The sequence below is a fragment of the Anolis carolinensis genome, unplaced genomic scaffold (assembly GCF_035594765.1).
Source record: "Anolis carolinensis isolate JA03-04 unplaced genomic scaffold, rAnoCar3.1.pri scaffold_14, whole genome shotgun sequence".
NCBI classification, from domain to species: Eukaryota; Metazoa; Chordata; class Lepidosauria; order Squamata; family Dactyloidae; genus Anolis; species Anolis carolinensis.
The window spans coordinates 7623918-7643168 of record NW_026943825.1 but is presented as its reverse complement, the minus strand read 5'-3'; the positions used below and the strand labels follow the sequence as shown (position 1 = coordinate 7643168).

The 19251-nt window shown below is 38.5% G+C and overlaps 1 protein-coding gene across 5 annotated transcripts in view; it reads left to right on the top strand.

The window, feature by feature from the left end:
* ganab (glucosidase II alpha subunit) overlaps positions 1–17117 on the top strand; it is a 52163-nt gene extending 35046 nt beyond the window's left edge. For all 5 annotated transcript variants that reach the window (XM_062965460.1, XM_062965462.1, XM_062965461.1 and 2 more), the window contains 12 exons: positions 1997–2076; positions 4197–4340; positions 4474–4570; positions 6708–6809; positions 6948–7191; positions 8927–8991; positions 9232–9308; positions 11998–12072; positions 12218–12331; positions 13717–13829; positions 14000–14103; positions 15840–17117. In XM_062965460.1, coding sequence (XP_062821530.1) covers positions 1997–2076; positions 4197–4340; positions 4474–4570; positions 6708–6809; positions 6948–7191; positions 8927–8991; positions 9232–9308; positions 11998–12072; positions 12218–12331; positions 13717–13829; positions 14000–14103; positions 15840–15949 — 1325 coding nt within the window. In that variant the 3' untranslated portion in view covers positions 15950–17117. The remainder of the gene's footprint in view (positions 1–1996; positions 2077–4196; positions 4341–4473; positions 4571–6707; positions 6810–6947; positions 7192–8926; positions 8992–9231; positions 9309–11997; positions 12073–12217; positions 12332–13716; positions 13830–13999; positions 14104–15839) is intronic.
* Positions 17118–19251: the final 2134 nt, after the last annotated feature.

The following is a 19251-nucleotide window of genomic DNA, read 5'->3' as shown; positions in this document are numbered from 1 at the left end:
TATTCAAAAATTAAAACTAGCTCTTTAAAATTATGATAGCAGCAACATAACAATGACAGTGTCCGATTTGTATCATCCCAAATCATCGCCATTCCCATTTGTGACCTCAAGTATGGATTTTGCTACCTTAGCTCTGATCTTTTGGGCTGCAATTACAAATGTGGCAACCTTTAGTGTTATATTTTTGGAATAATCTGCTAGCAAGATTATTTTTCTCTATTATTATTGGTATTGTTACATTTCTTATTTTTCTCTATTATTGTTGCTACTATTTATTTTACTCTATTTTTATTATTATTATTAATACATTTATTATTTCACTCTGATATTATTATTATATTTAATATTTTACTTTATTACTACATGTATTATTTTATTGTATTTATTATTATTATTATTATTATTATTATTATTATTATTATTATTATTATTATCATCATCACTACATGTATTATTTTACTCCATTATTATTAAAAGCAGGGGTCCCCAAACTAAGGCCCGGGGGCCGGATGCGGCCCTCCAGGGTCATTTACCTGGCCCCCGCCTTCATTTATAATATAATATTTTTATATCAGTTTTAATAGTATAATATATTGTATATACATATGATATTGATAATAATATCATTTTATACAATATAATACTAATAATATTATCATATAATAATATTAATTATATGTTATATATTACACATAATATTACAGTATACTGGTATAATTCAATATAGTAATATATAATGCTAATATAATAATAATAATAATAATAATAATAATAATAATAATAATAATTTTATTCTTATACCTCGCCCCATCTCCCCGAAGGGACTCGGGGCGGCTTATATATTGTGCTATGCGAATAATATAATATATCATATGTACATACAGCTGCTCTGAGTTCCCTTCGTGGTGAGAAGGGCGGGATATAAATGTAGTAAATAAATGTAGTAAATGAATAAATAAATAATTTTGGACTTAGGCTCGCCCAAAGTCTGAAATGACTTGAAGACACACAACAACAACAACAACAATCCTAATTAACTTGTCTATCTCATTGGCCAGAAGCAGGCCCACACTTCCTATTGAAATCCTGATAGGTTTATGTTGGTTAAAATTATTTTCACTTTTAAATATTGTATTGGTCTTTCATTGTTATTGTTGTTGTTTTGCAATACAAATAAGACATGTGCAGTGTGCATAGGAATTTGTTCATAGTTTTTTAAAAATATAGTCGGGCCCTCCAACGGACCGAGGGGCCGTGAACTGGCCCCCTGTTTAAAAAGTTTGGGGACCCCTGATTAAAAGGATACATAAGCACATTTACATTGAAGAAGATGAGACTAATGATTTAACCAGAGTCGGACAGTTTTATGTAAATATTCAAAAATATTTAATCTGCTGATGCCTCAGTTAATGCAATTTTATTAGTATCTATTTTTATTTCTGAAATTTACCACCCTCGGCTTATACTGGAGTCAATGTTTTCCCAGGTTTTTTGTGGTAAAATTAGGTGCCTTGGCTTATATTCAGGTCGGCTTATACTCGAGTATATACGGTGTGTGTGTGTGTGTGTGTGTGTGTGTGTGTATATATATATATATATATATAATTTATAATAATTTATAAATATATAATATATTGTGTATACATATAATATTGATATTAATATTTAATGGATACAATATTATATTACTAATAATACAATAATAATAATATTAATTATATATTAAATATTAAATGTAATATTACTAATAATATTACCATATAATGATATAGTACAATATAGCAATTTAATGCTTATATTGTGCTATGCTAATAATATATTGTATGTTCATTTGATTTGTAAGCCGCTCTGAGTCTCCTTCGGGGTAAGAAAAGCGGGATATAAATGTAGTAAATAAATAAATGTGCAATAGAGTGGGGTTGCTATCTGACAACAAGAAGCGATCAGCTGTTTCATGGTTTCTGCCCTAAGCTCTTCTTTATGTCTTCCCATTCAGGTTCTGCGGGCTATCCAGACTTTACCAACCCAGAGATGCGTGCTTGGTGGTCCAGCATGTTTGCCTACGATCAGTATGAGGTAGAGGGAAAAATTTCAGAAAGGCATTTATTTACAACCTATATGCTGCCTTTCTCACCCCGAAGGGGACTCAGAGTAGCTTACAAGTTATATTTATTTATTTACTTACTTATTTAATACATTTATATCCCACCCTTCTCACCCCGAAGGGGATTCAGAGTGGCTTACAAATTAAATTTACATACAATATTATATTATTAGCATAGGACAATACTGGCAATAAATTATATATACATAGAATACATTATATCATTAGCATAGCACAATATTAGCATTATATATTACTACATTGTAATATACCCCTATATTGCAATATTATTAGTAATATTACATGTAATATATTATCAATATTATATGCATATACAATATATTATATTATTATATTTTATTGTATACTATATGCCACACACACACACACACATATATATCTATATATATAAAAGGCTGATGGAATCGCGGCACCGAGCAAAGCAACAAAAGTAAAGGCCCCCCAACCTCCAAATTTGACAACACAACCCATCATCCACACCTTAAGGTTGAAACAACACAAAATCACTTCACGCACCTCCACATGGACAGAACCCACAACGCACCATAGGGAGCCATGCCGGGAGGGAAAGGCTGGGAGGGAAAGAGAAAGCCTCATGGCCGGCAGGGAAGAGGGAAGGCAGGCAATGGGAAAAAGCTGTCCCCTGGGTCCTAGCGCCCGCCCATCCGAATTATTTACAGTAGAGTCTCACTTATCCAAGCCTCGCTTATCCAAGTTTCTGGATTATCCAAGCCATTTTTGTAGTCAATGTTTTCAATATATCATGATATTTTGGTGCTAAATTCGTAAATACAGTAATTACAACATAACATTACTGCATATTGAACTACTTTTTCTACCAAATGTGTTGTCTAACATGATGTTTTGGTGCTTATCTCCACAATCTCCACCATAAAAATAATAATAAAATCCTACAGTCACAGAGATAAGAGGGACCCCTAAAGACCATCCAGTCCAACCCCTTCCTGCCATGGAGAACACAATCCAAACATTCCCAACTGATGGCCATACAGCCTCTTGAGAATGATAATGCTAATAACAATATCATGGAATCCTTATCTTTGCAGACAGCCCTAAGAATCATCCAGTACAACCTCCTTCTACCATGCATGACCACACAATCCAAACACTCCTGACAGATGGCCATTCAATATCTCCACAATCTCCACCATAAAAATAATAATAGAATCCTACAGTCACAGAGATAGGAGAGACCCCTAAAGCCCATCCAGTCCAACCCCTTCCTGCCATGGAGAACACAATCCAGACATTCCCAACAGATGGCCATACAGCCTCTTGATAATAACAATACTAATATCACGGAATCCTTATCTTTGCAGACAGCCCTAAGAATCATCCAGTACAACCTCCTTCTACCATGCAAGACCACACAATCCAAACACTCCTGACAGATGGCCATCCACCCACTATATAATAATAATGATGATAATAAAGATAATAATCATGATGATAACAGCAACAATAATAAGAATCATAGAACTATACCATCCAATAATTTGGAGACACCCCTAACGGCCATCCGCCCCAACCCTTTCTACTACGCACCAAGACACAATCTAACCATTCACAACACTTGGACAACGTATGCATACTATACAATACTACACAGTGACAAAGACCCCCTCTACTCCCACCACTTTCACATTACACAAACAACCAAATACATACTAAACATAAAGACAACCATACAACAGACATTCAATACCACCACTAACTCAAATTTCTCACCAACACCACCAGACAACGCCACAGCAACGCATGGCACAGCTAGTAGTATATAATATACAATAAAATATACAAAATGTATATCTATCTATCTCTTTATATATATGTATATATAATTAGCATAGCATGCATTAGTGTCTGAGTACTGTCATACTCAGAAGGCCCTATCTTGTGTTGCACAATGCCTGAGAAATTAAACAGATAAAGTGTACAACTGAGAAGATCTAAGTCTGAATCTCTACAAAGCTCATGAGATGATCTTGAGCCAGTTGTTGAAGTTTAAATACTCCATTGGCACCTGCTCGACCCTTTCCGTTGTCTTCAGGGCTCCATGGAGAACCTTTTCACCTGGAACGACATGAACGAGCCCTCTGTCTTCAACGGTCCCGAGGTGACGATGCACAAAGATGCCGTGCACTGGGGCGGGTGGGAGCACCGGGATGTCCACAACCTCTACGCCTTCTATGTGGTGAGTGCTCAAACGGTGTGTTCCAAGAGAACCTGGCTCCCATGGAGTAGACGTGGCACAGGCCTCGAGGATGTCGGACTTAAATTTTTGGGATTATTTGATATAACTCAGCGCTCTTTTCCTCGTCTGGCAGCAAATGGCGACGGCACAGGGGCAGGAGCAACGATCCGGCGGCGTGGAGCGCCCGTTTGTGTTGACACGCGGTTTCTTTGCAGGCTCTCAACGCTATGGTCAGTTGTGTGCATGTGCATTTATTTCAATCCCTGGCATTTGCAGAGTTGGAAAGATTTTTGCTTGAATTTACAGCACGGACAGTATTGATTTAGAAGGACCCTTGCTGTGACTTGCAGTAATATTACTTCCTGTGTTCTCATTTAAATGTGCTTTTGTTCTGGATCACAAGGATGGAATCCTAACTTATCTTTCGGAAGACAGATAACAAAGTAAATGGTCAAAGGATTAGGAGATTGGTAATTTTAATTTTAAGTTTTAATTTTAAAGAGAGGTTTCCCACTATTGCTCTGAACACCAATATTTTCCTATATAAGATCTTAATATCTCGGTTTAATCCTTGTTCTGTTTTAAATTGTTTACTCCTAAAATGTGTTTTTATCTGGTTTTAATATTTATTTATTATTATTTATTAGCGACATTTACCCTGTTTCCCCTAAAATAAGACATCCCCAGAACATAAGACCTCTAGTAGAGGTTTTGCTGAATTGCTAAATATAAGGCCTCCCCCGAAAGTAAGACCTAGCAAAGTTTTTGTTTGGAAGCATGCCCGCCAAACAGAAAACCAGAGCATGAAGGATCAGTAAATGTACGTAGCATAGAGTGTTGTACATGGAAATATTGGTAGTAACAAGACATTCTTGATATGATTCACAGTTTGTCTGGTTATGCTGGTTTGTGATGACAACTACTGTACAGTATATAATAAATGTTCATTTTTTTGTTCAACAATAAATGTGAATTCTTCTTCATGGAAAAATAAGACATCCCCTGAAAATAAGACCTAGCGCATCTTTGGGAGCAAAAATTAATATAAGACACTGTCTTATTTTCGGGGAAACACGGTATATCCTGCCCTTCTCACCCCGAAGGGGACTCAGGGTGGTTTACAAGTATATATACATAAAATATATTATATTTTATTACTATATTGCAATATTATTAGTAATATTGCATGTAATATAAATATACAATTATAATAGTGAATTATAATTATTATTACATTGTATTACATCATAATATTATTATTAATATTACATGTATATACAATATATTATAATATTAGTATAGTATATTATTATTATATATTATTATATTGTTAAATTGATACAGGAGACATGGTGGAAAGATGTCTTCCTGGCCCTGCCTTCTTCATTCTGGTCTAGAATGGCAGTTAGACCTTGACTGGAGGGGGGGGGGGGGGAGTTTGCTTTATACATTTGCTTTATGTATATATTTTATTTTGTGTTATTGTAATTATCTGGGCTTGGCCTTATGTTAACAGCCCCTAGTTCCTTTGAGGAGATGGAGGCGGGGTATAAAAATAAAGTAGTAGTAGTAGTAGTAGTTGTTGTTGTTAAGTAGTAGTAGTATTTATTTATTTATTTATTCGCTACATTTATATGCCGCCCTTCTCACCCTGAAGGGGACTCAGAGCGGCTTACAAATTAAATTTACATACAATGTTATATTATTAGCATAGTACAATACTGGTAATAAATTACTATATTGTATTGTATCAATATATTGTAATATTAGTAATATTACATGTAAAATATATATAATTAATATTATTATATTGTATTATTAGTATTATATCATATTACAATATATTGTGAATATATGTATATACAATATGTTATAATTATATATTATTGTAAATATATTATATATGTATGTGTGTGTGTGTGTATACATATATATACATATATATACATATATATACATATATATATAAAACTAGCATAGCATGTTATTGCGGGGAGAGGCCTCCAGCTAATGCAAAGAGACAAAATGGAACTCTCTTCATGGCTCCCTCTTAGATCTGGCACCCGAGCGTCAGTTGGAGATGGTGGTGGTAGTAGTTGTTGTTGTTGTTATTATTATTATTATTATTATTATTGTCACAAAGACATAGTATGACACAGCAAACAAGATATATATGCTGGATTTCATATTAATAATACTAATAATATTTATTATTATTATTATTATTATTATTATTATTATTATTATTCTGTGATTAAGGCAAAGAAGGAGTTTTCAGATCTGAGGTGCAACCACAAGAAAGGGATAGATTAAGAGATGTTTTTTGTGTGTGTATATATATTGATATTGATATTGTTTGTTCCATAGGGGCCGTGTGGACAGGAGACAATGCAGCAGAATGGGACCATTTGAAGATCTCAATTCCTATGTGTTTGAGCTTGAGCCTTGTGGGTATTTCTTTCTGTGGAGGTAAGGACCATGGGGTTCTTTCCGTGAGGGATTGGGTCTGCTTCCATAGAAATAAAGAAATCAGTAGAGATGTGTGCAAAAAGTTTTCCTTCGTTTCCTTCATGCTGTCATTTTGTGTTGACCGTTCACCCTATTCAGCGGACATTGGCGGCTTCTTCAAGAACCCAGAGCCCGAGTTGCTGGTGCGCTGGTACCAAGCCGGGGCCTACCAGCCGTTCTTCCGGGCCCACGCCCACGTGGACACCATCCGCCGGGAGCCGTGGCTCTTTGGGGAGGAGAACAAGGCGCTGATCCGGGAAGCCATCCGCCAGCGCTATGCCTTGCTGCCCTTTTGGTACACCATCATGTACCACAGCTACCGGTCTGGCCAGCCTGCCATGCGGTAAGGTTATAACCGTATCCTCAATTTGCTTCTGCACATTTCCTTAACTAAGGCTTTATATGACCACTGAATTATATTTTCCCTTCCTGTATCTTTCTTTTTTTAAAAAAAAATTTATTAAGTGTTTCTATACATAGAAAGAGTGAGAACAATGATGGGTATAGGAAAGATAGAATGAGAAAAAAAAGTAGAAAGGGAAAAAGAAGAATTTGTTTTTAGGAGAGGCAAAAAATTAAAAAAAATTTTTTAAAAGTATTTGCCTTCCAATTCATTCCTTTCAGGCATGTTTCATATCCATCTTATATAGTTCCCGCCTTCTATCTTTTATGTTTATAAGTATCATTATCTTACTGACTTCTCAGATTGATTCTATAATTAATGGTGTTCATTGTTTCTCTAGGAAGTTCTTGACTCTTAACCAGTCTGTTATTTTATGTCCTAATTTTATTCTTTCTGTCAGAATGTCCATTTGCATAATCTCAAGTACAGTAGAGTCTCGCTTATCCAATGTAAACGGGCCGGCAGAATGTTGGATAAGCGAATATGTTGGATAATAAGGAGAGATTAAGAAAAAGCCTATTAAACATCAAAATAGGTTATGATTTTCTAAATTAAGCACCAAAACATCATGTTATACAACAAATTTGACAGAAAAAGTAGTTCAATACTCAGTAATGTTATGTTGTAATTACTGTATTTACAAAATTAGCACCAAAATACCACGTTATATTGAAAACATTGACTCCAAAAATGCGTTGGATAATCCAGAACGTTGGATAAGCGAGTGTTGGATAAGTGAGACTCTACTGTAGTTCCCGCCTTCTATCTTTTATGTTTATAAGTATCATTATCTTACTGACTTCTCAGATTGATTCTATAATGAATGGTGTTCGTTGTTTCTCTACGAAGTTCTTGACTCTTAACCAGTCTGTTATTTTATGTCCTCATTTTATTCTTTCTGTCAGAATGTCCATTTGCATAATCTCAAGTACTTTAGTAGTCCATTCATATATGTCTGGTATTTCTCTTTGTCTCCATTTTTTGGCTATGTTAATTCTAGCGGCTGTGGTTAGATAAAGGAACAATTTATCTTGGTTTTTGTCTAATTTGATATCAGTGATACTCAAGAGGAAGTATTCTGGTTTCATTTTGAATTGAATTGAATTGTTTATTGTACTAGCCATAGGCCATGACATCAGTAATATACAACCTTTATAAACACTTTCCAATATAAACATTAAAACTTATTCAAAAATTAAAACTAGCTCTTTAAAATTATGATAGCAGCAACATAACAATGACAGTGTCTGATTTGTATCATTCCAAACCATCACCATTTCCATTTCTGACCTCAAGTATGGATTTTGCTACTTTAACTCTGATCTTTTGGGCTGCAATTGCAAACGTGGCAACCTTTAGTGTTATTGTTATATTTTTGGAATAATCTGCTAGCAAGTCACAGATCACAGCAGATTGTTGCCATGCTGCCCTTTCTTTCAAGAGTGTTCCCAGGAGATTTTTCCTAGGATCATTATACAAGGGGCAATGTAGCAGATAGTGTGTTAGATCATTTTAATATTGACCTGGAGGATTTCTTCCATACTCTTCCTAACTTCTTCCCAGAACTTCTGGATAATCTTACATAACCACCACTGATGGAGGAACGTACCTTTCATTGTTTCACATCCTTCTGTCTATCTTCACCACTGCCTCTTTCTTCCCTTTCTCTTCACAGACCTCTCTGGGTTGAATATCCTGAGGATGCCATAACATACAGCATGGATGACCAGTATCTCCTTGGTGAGTTCAGTGGTCAAATCCCAAGCTTGGTTGTCCCATTGCTTGTCGTCTGGCACAACCCTGTTGTACGTTAACTTGTGTGATTCCTGACCTTTGTAACTGAGGATTTGTTTGTCCATATACTTATGCAATGACAGTAAGAATGGGGAGTGTAGTCTCTGGGTGGGAGTTTTCTGCCCTGGAATCCTCTGGGAACTGCTCAGACTGTCCCAAATGCCATGCTGTTTGTTTTCCTTGCAGGTGATGCCTTGTTGGTTCACCCAGTCACAGCCCAGGGCGCCCGAGGGGTGCAAGTCTACCTGCCTGGCAAAGGAGAGGTAAGGATTGCGAGGGATGTGGGAGAAGCGGAAGGGATAAAAGGCACTTGCGTCTCCACGTAATCAATGAGAATATGTAGTTAACATGTGTTCTCGAAGGCTTTCATGGCCGGGATCACAGGGTTGTTGTATGTCTTTCGGGCTGTGTGGCCATGTTTCAGAAGTATTCTCTCCTGATGTTTCGCCCACACCTATGGCAGGCATCCTCAGAGGTTGTGATGCATGGAGAGACTAGGCAAGGAAGGTAAATATATATCTGTGGAGAGTCCAGGGTGTGACAAGAATCCTTTGTCAGTTGGAAGCCAGCATTAATGTTTCAGTTAATGACCCTAATTAGCATTGGAAAGGTTTGTCTCTTGCCTGGGGGGCATCCTTTGTTCAGAGTCATTAGCTGTCCTTGGGGCTCCGCTGCCCTCAGAGTGTTGCTTCCCATCTACTGTTTTGATTTTTGAGTTTTTTAATACTGGTAGCCAGATTTTGTTCATTTTCATGGTTTCCTCCTTTCTGTTGAAGTTGTCCACATGCTTGTGGATTTCAATGGCTTCTCTATGTAGTCTGACATTAGTTGTTGGGAGCGGTCAAGCATTTCTGTGTTCTCAAATAATATCCTGTGTCCAGGTTGGTTCATCAAGTGCTCTGCTATGGCTGATTTCTCTGGTTGAGTTAGTCTGCAGTGCCTTTCATGTTCTTTGACTCTTGTTTGGGCAATGCTGCGTTTGGTGGTCCCTATGTAGACTTGTCCACAGCTGCATGGTATCCGGTAGACTCCTGCAGAGGAGAGAGGATCCCTCTTGTCTTTCGCTGACCGTAGCATTTGTTGGATTTTCTTTGTGGGTCTGTAGATAGTTTGTAGTTAACTTTCCCAACATTAGGGGTGTATGTGTGTATTTGTGACATTTATATCCCGCCCTTCTCACCCCGAAGGTAATACATACCATAGATGTGGGCAAAACGTCAGGAGAGAATACTTCTGGAACATGGCCATACAGCCCAGAAAACACACAACAACCCTGTGATTCCGGCCATGACAGCCTTCAACAAGACATTATTATTAATAATAATAATATTATTACTGACACGAAGACATAGTATGACACAGCAAATGAGATATAGATGCTGGTTTTCATGTCACAGAATCACAAGTCGAACACTTCCCAAGCGTTTAGGACTGTATGATGTCTTCTTCTTCTTCTTCTTCTTCTTCTTCTTCTTATTATTATTATTATTATTGACACAAAGACATAGTATGACACAGCAAACGAGATATATATGCTGGCTTTCGTGTCACAGAATCACAAGTCGAACACTTCCCAAGCGTTTAGGACTGTATGATGTATTATTATTATTATTATTATTGACACAAAGACATAGTATGACACAGCAAACGAGATATATATGCTGGATTTCGTGTCACAGAATCACAAGTCGAACACTTCCCAAGCATTTAGGACTGTATGATTTATTATTATTATTATTATTGACACAAAGACATAGTATGACACAGCAAACGAGATATAGATGCTGGCTTTCGTGTCACAGAATTACAAGTCGAACACTTCCCAAGCATTTAGGACTGTATGATGTATTATTATTATTATTATTGACACAAAGACATAGTACGACACAGCAAACGAGATATATATGCTGGCTTTCGTGTCACAGAATCACAAGTCGAACACTTCCCAAGCATTTAGGACTGTATGATGTATTATTATTATTATTATTATTGACACAAAGACATAGTCTGACACAGCAAACGAGATATATATGCTGGCTTTCGTGTCACAGAATCAGAAGTCGAACACTTCCCAAGTGTTTAGGACTGTATGATGTATTATTATTATTATTATTATTATTATTGACACAAAGACATAGTACGACACAGCAAACGAGATATATATGCTGGCTTTCGTGTCACAGAATCACAAGTCGAACACTTCCCAAGCGTTTAGGACTGTATGATGTATTATTATTATTATTATTATTATTGACACAAAGACATAGTATGACACAGCAAACGAGATATATATGCTGGATTTCGTGTCACAGAATCACAAGTCGAACACTTCCCAAGCATTTAGGACTGTATGATGTATTATTATTATCCCTCTGGATTGTTTTTAGGATTCATTCAGCACTTTAAGTATTACACCTGCTGTATAATTATCCCTCCCTGATAACTTGATATTGCTTTGCACCTTGGCCTGGATCTTTTGACCCAAATCGGGATTTTAATATTATTGTGTATATTGACTTTTATGACTGTTTTTAATCATGTTGAAGTTTTACTGCTCGGTTTAATGTTTTATCTGACTTGTGCTGTTGTGTCTGGGCATGGCCCCATGTAAGCCGCCCCGAGTCCCTCCGGGGAGATGGGGCGGGATATAAGAATAAAATTTTATTATTATTATTATTATTATTTGAAACACAATAAGATGAGTCCACAGCAGACACTCTGCTGGCTGTTGAATTGGATCACATGTCGGACACTTCCCAAGTGTCTAGGACTGTGTGATGTATTATGTATTATTATTTATTATTATTATTATTATTATTATTGACCCAAAGACATAGTATGACACAGCAAGAAGATATATATGCTGGATTTCGTGTCACAGAATCACAAGGATCTCAACACACATTGCTGCCCAATGCTTCCTGTTAACTTCCCTTTTATTTTCTCTTGCAGGTTTGGTACGATGTCCACACACACCAGAAACTCCATGCGCCCCAAACCCATTATTTAGCTGTTACCATGAGCAGCGTAAGTTAGCAAGGGGGTGTTGGGTGGGTGGATTGTGATTCAACCCCTGGATATAGGTCAGAGTTGGGACACCTGTGGCCCGCCAGGTATTCTTAGGCTCCCCAACTGAAAGCCATCTTGATTAGATATGATACTTTTTCTACAGATCCCTGTGTATCAGCGTGGTGGGAGCATCGTGGCTAGGAAGGAGCGGGTGCGGCGGTCCTCCGATTGCATGCATAGTGATCCCTACACTCTCTATGTGGCCCTGGGCCCACAGGTAAGTGGGGACATTGGCGCAGATGCAACTGAGGAGTTACTTCCCTATATTTCATTATTTTGGGGCACCTGTGAACAATTGAAATTTTTTAAAACAGTGGGGCAGATAATAAATGATAATAATCATAATTACAACAACAATAATAATTATTAATTACTGTATATACTCGAGTATAAGCCTAGTTTTTCAGCCTTTTTTTAAAGACTGAAAAAGCCCCCCCTCGGCTTATACTCGGTTGAGGGTCCTGGTTGGCTTATATTTGGGTCAGCTTATACTCGAGAATATATGGTACATTTATTATTTTTCTCTATTATTATTGGTATTATTACATTTATTATTTTTCTCTATTATTGTTGCTACTATTACATTTATTTTACTCTATTTTTATTATTATTAATAATAATACATTTATTTAGGCCTTCGGAGATAGTCATTAATTAATCAGCCCCAGTGGGTTTTTAATAATTTATCCTGTTTTTATTACGGTCTTACCATTTATGTGTTTTAAATGAAATTTTTATCCTCTATTGTTGTTTATATTGATATATTGTATTATTGTTTCATCTTTTTATATTGTGATTGTATTGTGTTGCTTATATTTTGTTCTTATGTTGTTTGGGCCACTGCCCCATGTAAGCCGCCCCGAGTCCCCATGGGGAGATGGTGGCGGGATATAATATAAATAAATAAAGTTTTATTATTATTATTATTATTATTATTATTATTATTATTATTATTATTTCACTCTGATCTTATTATTATTGTTGCATTTATTATTTTACTCTATTTATTATTACATGTATTATTTTCCTGTATTTATTATTATTATTATTACATGTATTATTTTACTCTATTATTATTAAAAGGATACATAAGCACATTTACATTGAAGAAGATGAGAATAATGATTTGATCAGAGTTGGACAGTCATCTTAAATTTGAGCTTTATGCAAATATTCAAAAACATTTAACCTACTGATGCCTCAATTAATGTCATTTTATTGGTATCTCGGCTTATACTGGAGTCAATGTTTTCCCAGGTTTTTTTTTTTTTTGGTAAAATTAGGTGCCTCGGCTTATATTTGGGTCAGCTTATACTCAAGTATATACGGTAATCTTTAATGAATCCTTATTATTATATATTATATTATATCATTATTATTATTAATCCTTATTATTACAGTATCAGTAATAATAAGGATTAATTATTATTATTATTATTATTAAATAATAATAATAATAATAATAATAATAATAATAATAGATTGTTGTTGTGATGATGATGATGATGATGATGATGATGATGACTATTATTATTATTAGCATGGGACTAGGTTTAATTTACTGGAATGCCAGAGTTCTCCATGTCAACATTCCCCAACTAGGGCACAGCACAAGGCGACCTCTTTCTTGATGACGGGCACACGTTCAACTTCAAGACAAAGAGAGAATACTTGCATCAGCAATTCAATTTCTCCGGAAACACCTTGACAGCCAGGTACTGGGCATGCTTGCAATCCCTCTCTGTTTGTTGTGTTTGCCGTTGCCAGTTCTCTAGAAGTATTAACTGGTGATGGGACATTTATATGTATCGCCTTGAACCTTATAGATACTTGGTTTCTGATTTCGTAATATTTAATCATAGCATCGCTTCCCTTCCTTTTCCAGCTCTGCCGATCCGAAGGGTAGCTTTGAAACGCCGGCTTGGATTGAACGGGTGGTGATATTGGGAGCCGGGAAACCAGCAGCAGTGTTCCTCAAAGAAGACAACGGTGAGTGATTGCAACCTAGGAGCCCATACTGAACCCTCCTGTGGCCTAGGGGATAAAAGCCCCGTGACTTGAAGGTTGGGTTGCTGACCTGAAAGCTGCCAGGTTCGAATCCAACCCGGGGAGAGTGCGGATGAGCTCCCTCTATCAGCTCCAGCTCCATGCGGGGACATGAGAGAAGCCTCCCACAAGGATGGTAAAACATCAGAACATCCGAGCGTCCCCTGGGCAACGTCCTTGCAGACGGCCAATTCTCTCACTCCATAAGCAACTCCAGTTGCTCCTGACACGGAAAAAACACAATTATTATTATTATTACCGTCCCTTGCTGAGCCCCACAGTCACCGCTTTCCCACTCGGATGGAAGTCGGCACAAAGGCCTGTTTCCTAAAAAGAAAAGAGAAAGAGGAGCCATATAAGGCGGCAACAACAACAACGTTTTTCTGGAATTTTTCTGGCATTTTATTTCTGAAATTTACCACCCTCTGCTTGTACTTGGGTTAATGATTTTCCAGTTTCTTTGTGGTAAAATTAGATGCCTCGACTTATATTCGGGTCGGCTTATATTCGAGTATATACGGTAATTTGGCCCCTGGTGGCACACTGCGTTAAAGCGCTGAGCTGCTGAACCTTCTGAACTTGCGGACAAAAAGGTCCCAGGTTCAAATCCTGGAAGCGGAATGAGCGCCCGCTGTTAGCCCCAGCTCCTGCCAACCTAGCAGTTCGAAAACATGCAAATGTGAGTAGATCAATATGTATGGCTCCAGCGGGAAGGTAATGGTGCTCCGTGCAGTCATGCCGGCCACATGACCTTGGAGGTGTCTATGGACAATGCTGGCTCTTCGGCTTAGAAATGGAGATGAGCACCAACCCCCAGAGTCAGTCATGACTGGACTTGACGTCAGGCGAAACCTTTACCTACCTTTTTACATGTAATATTACTAATAATATTGCAATATAGTCATATAATATAATATACTAGCTGTGCCCGGCCACGCATTGCTGTGGCGAAGTCTGGTGGTATGGGAAATAAAGTATTGAGAAATTGGTGGTAGTTAAGGTAAAGGGTAAAGGTTTTCCCCTGACGTTAAGTCCTGTTGTGTCCGACTGCACACTGAAGTGGATTATATGGCAGTGTGGAGTCAAGATAATTCAGTTCAAAGCAGATAATATAAGATTATAAATGGGTTACATAGCTGTGTGGAAGGGCCTTGAGTCTACACTGCCATATAATCCAGTTCAAAGTAAATAATATAAAATTATAAATGGGTTATATAGCTGTGTGGACGGGCCTTGAGTGTACACTGCAGTGTGGAAAAGGCCTAACTGTGCCTGTCCCCTGGGCTGAATAGGTTGCTAGGAAACCAAGTGGGCGGAGTTTAGCCTTGTAACTGGCAGCAATTGGATAAAAACAATTCTTCCTCTCCCTCTAATTGGGACTTTATTTTTATTTTATTTTTGTTGTATGAACGTAGAGGCATGGATGAGGGGTTGTGCTGCCAAGTTTAGTGTTTCTGGGGTGTGTAGTTTTGTTGTTTTGTCCTAGGCCGAAATTTCATTACCCTTTTATATATATAGATAGTATATAAATATACTTGTAAACCACTCAATATACTTGAGTCCCCTTCGGGGTGAGAAGGGCGGGATATAAATGTTGCAAATAAATAAATAAACCTTTACCTTTACGGTAATTTGGTAAATGAAATTTTAAAAAATTAATACAATCTTACTCCCAACAGGTGCAGCCGAGACCCGCCTAGACTTCATCCACCAGGCGGAAACATCCGTTCTAACCATCCGCAAACCTGGGGTCAACATCGGGGCAGACTGGAGCATCTCTCTGCGATAATAATGCTATGGGGCAGGGGGTGGGGGGATACGGGGAGCCAGGTGGATGAAGAAAGAGACACTTTTGTGGCATGAGGGAGCTTTGAAGTCCCTGGAATAGAGCAAGGCAAGGCTGGTGGCTCCCCGTGGCCATGTCTCCGGCCCCGTGCTCCCTTCTCCGATCCCGGTTTGGCCTCTTGATCCTTTTCAGGTGGTCCCATAGATTTAACTTTTAGCAATATTTGCTGTAGAAGTGAAGACGCTCCGGGTTGGGGAGTTTGTTGTGATTCGGTTTCCTTCTGTATACTCCCCCCAGAGATGCAAAAATGGGGGGCCATGTGCCACGTGACCACAGTAATTGGGAATAGTTAATCCACTCGCCTCCTCTGCCTTAATTTTATTTTAAATTCTACCTTTACATAACTTTCCTGGCAGGGGGTTATGTTCATAGCCCAATGTCTATCGCAGCCCTCTTCAACCTCTAGATATTTTGGACTTCGACTCCCATAATCCCTGGCCAGCTGGGGCTTCTGGGAGTTGGAGTCCCAAACACCTGGAGTTCGATACCTCTGCTATACAGCAATGAAGAGACCCAGGCAATTGACCCAGACAGGCCTCCTTTACTTGACAATAGCTGAATGTATTGAGAATGATTCCATTTTTTTGTTGTCGTCGCTTGCCATTGCTTCTCCATTACATAGTTAGATCATGTCCCGCTTATCATATGCCTCCGAGACCCTGTTACTATGCTTTGTGTTCCTCTCTATTATTATTATTTTCTCACCACTTTGTCCCATATTGTTGCTTTTGAAAACGGTTTGGTTTCACGGTGTCAGTGAATCACTGTCACTTCTATATATATATATTGAAAAGTAATTTGATAAGGGACAAAAGAAATCATGTGAGGATGGAAAGGTTTGTGCCCCGATCCTCTCTCCGGCTTCGATTTCTCATTGCTGTGTGGCTCTTTTATCTGTCCCAAGGATTAACATTCCCATTTCTGGTTGGTTTTCCCTTATGTTTTTTGGCAGCGTTTTAAAAAGTCAACCTTTCCTCCTTCACACACATCCCTTTTCTACCCCGTTCCGGATTGTTACTTCATTTGCAGGTAAAGCTTTTACTGATTGAATGTTTTGATAAATAAATGATGGACGATAATAATAATAATAAAAAAAGAAAACCCTACCAAAGTGTCTCGTCGAGTGTTCATATTCCTAGTATCACAGGCAGGGTGGTTGCTTTGTTGTTCTGTCATGTGTACGACATCAGATTTCTTCTCTGGAGGTTTGTAAGCAGAGGCTGGATGGCCTTCCGTTGGGAGGGCTCAAACTGTGTCTTTATGGCAGAATAAGGTTGGACTGGATGTCCCTTGGGATCTCTTCCAACTCTGGGATTGTCAGACTCAGGCTGGATGGCCATCTGGCGGGAAGGCTTTAACTGTATTTATTTATATTTACATACAATACATTATATTAATAGCATATATTATTCTATATTATTGTAAATTATGTTGTATATTATATACTACATATAGAGTCTCACTTATCCAAGACTCGCTTAACCAAGGTTCTGGATTATCCAATGCATTTTTGCAGTTTTCAATATATCGTGATATTTTGGTGCTAAATTCGTAAATACAGTAATTACAACATAACATTACTGCGTATTGCACTACTTTTTCTGTCAAATTTGTTGTATAACATGAGGTTTTGGTGCTTAATTTGTAAAATCATAACCTAATTTGATGTTTAATAGGCTTTTCCTTAATCCCTCCTTATTATCCAAGATATTCGCTTATCCAAGGTTCTGCCGGCCCGTTAAGTTAACCTTGGTTAAGTGAGTCTTGGATAAGTGAGACTCTACTGTATTATTGTAAATTATGTTGTATATTATATACAACGTATGCATGGCACCGACTCTAGGATTCCAAGACTCAAACTGGATGACCATCTGTCAGGAAGGCTCGAACGGGTTGGACTGGATGGCTCTTGGGGCCTCTTCCAACTCTGGGATTGTCTGACAGGCTGGATGGCCATCTGTTGGGAGGGCTTTAACCGTGTATGGCACCGACTCTAGGATTTCAAGATTCAAACTGGATGGCCATCTGTCAGGAAGGCTCATACGGGTTGGACTGGATGGCCTTTGGGGCCTCTTCCCACTCGGATCCTAAGACTTGGGTTGGATGGCCATCTGTCGGGAGGGCTCAAAAACTGTCTTCCTTGAGGGCAGAATAAGGTTGGACTGGATGGCCCTTCCAGTTGTAGGATTCTGAGACTCAGGTTGGATGGCCATCTGTTGGGAGGGCTTTAACTGTGTATGGCACCGACTAGGATTCAAAGACTCAAACTGGATGGCCATCTGTCGGGAGGGCTCAAACTGTGCCTTGCCTGAGATTCTAATATTCTGAATGGCCATCTGTCGGGAGGGCTCAAACTGTGCCTTGCCTGAGATTCTAATATTCCGAATGGCCATCTGTTGGGAGGGCTCAAACTGTGCCTTGCCTGAGATTCTGATATTCCGAATGGCCATCTGTCGGGAGGGCTCAAACTGTGCCTTGCCTGAGATTCTAATATTCCGAATGGCCATCTGTCGGGAGGGCTCAAACTGTGCCTTGCCTGAGATTCTAATATTCCGAATGGCCATCTGTCGGGAGGGCTCAAACTGTGCCTTGCCTGAGATTCTAATATTCCGAATGGCCATCTGTCGGGAGGGCTCAAACTGTGCCTTGCCTGAGATTCTAATATTCCGAATGGCCATCTGTCGGGAGGGCTCAAACTGTGCCTTGCCTGAGATTCTAATATTCCGAATGGCCATCTGTTGGGAGGGCTCAAACTGTGCCTTGCCTGAGATTCTAATATTCTGAATGGCCATCTGTTGGGAGGGCTCAAACTGTGCCTTGCCTGAGATTCTAATATTCCGAATGGCCATCTGTCGGGAGGGCTCAAACTGTGCCTTGCCTGAGATTCTAATATTCTGAATGGCCATCTGTTGGGAAGGCTCAAACTGTGCCTTGCCTGAGATTCTAATATTCTGAATGGCCATCGGTGGGAGGGCTCAAACTGTGCCTTGCCTGAGATTCTAATATTCTGAATGGCCATCTTCGGGAGGGCTCAAACTGTGCCTTGCCTGAGATTCTAATATTCCGAATGGCCATCTGTTGGGAGGGCTCAAACTGCGCCTTGCCTGAGATTCTAATATTCCGAATGGCCATCTGTCGGGAGGGCTCAAACTGTGCCTTGCCTGAGATTCTAATATTCCGAATGGCCATCGGTGGGAGGGCTCAAACTGTGCCTTGCCTGAGATTCTAATATTCCGAATGGCCAT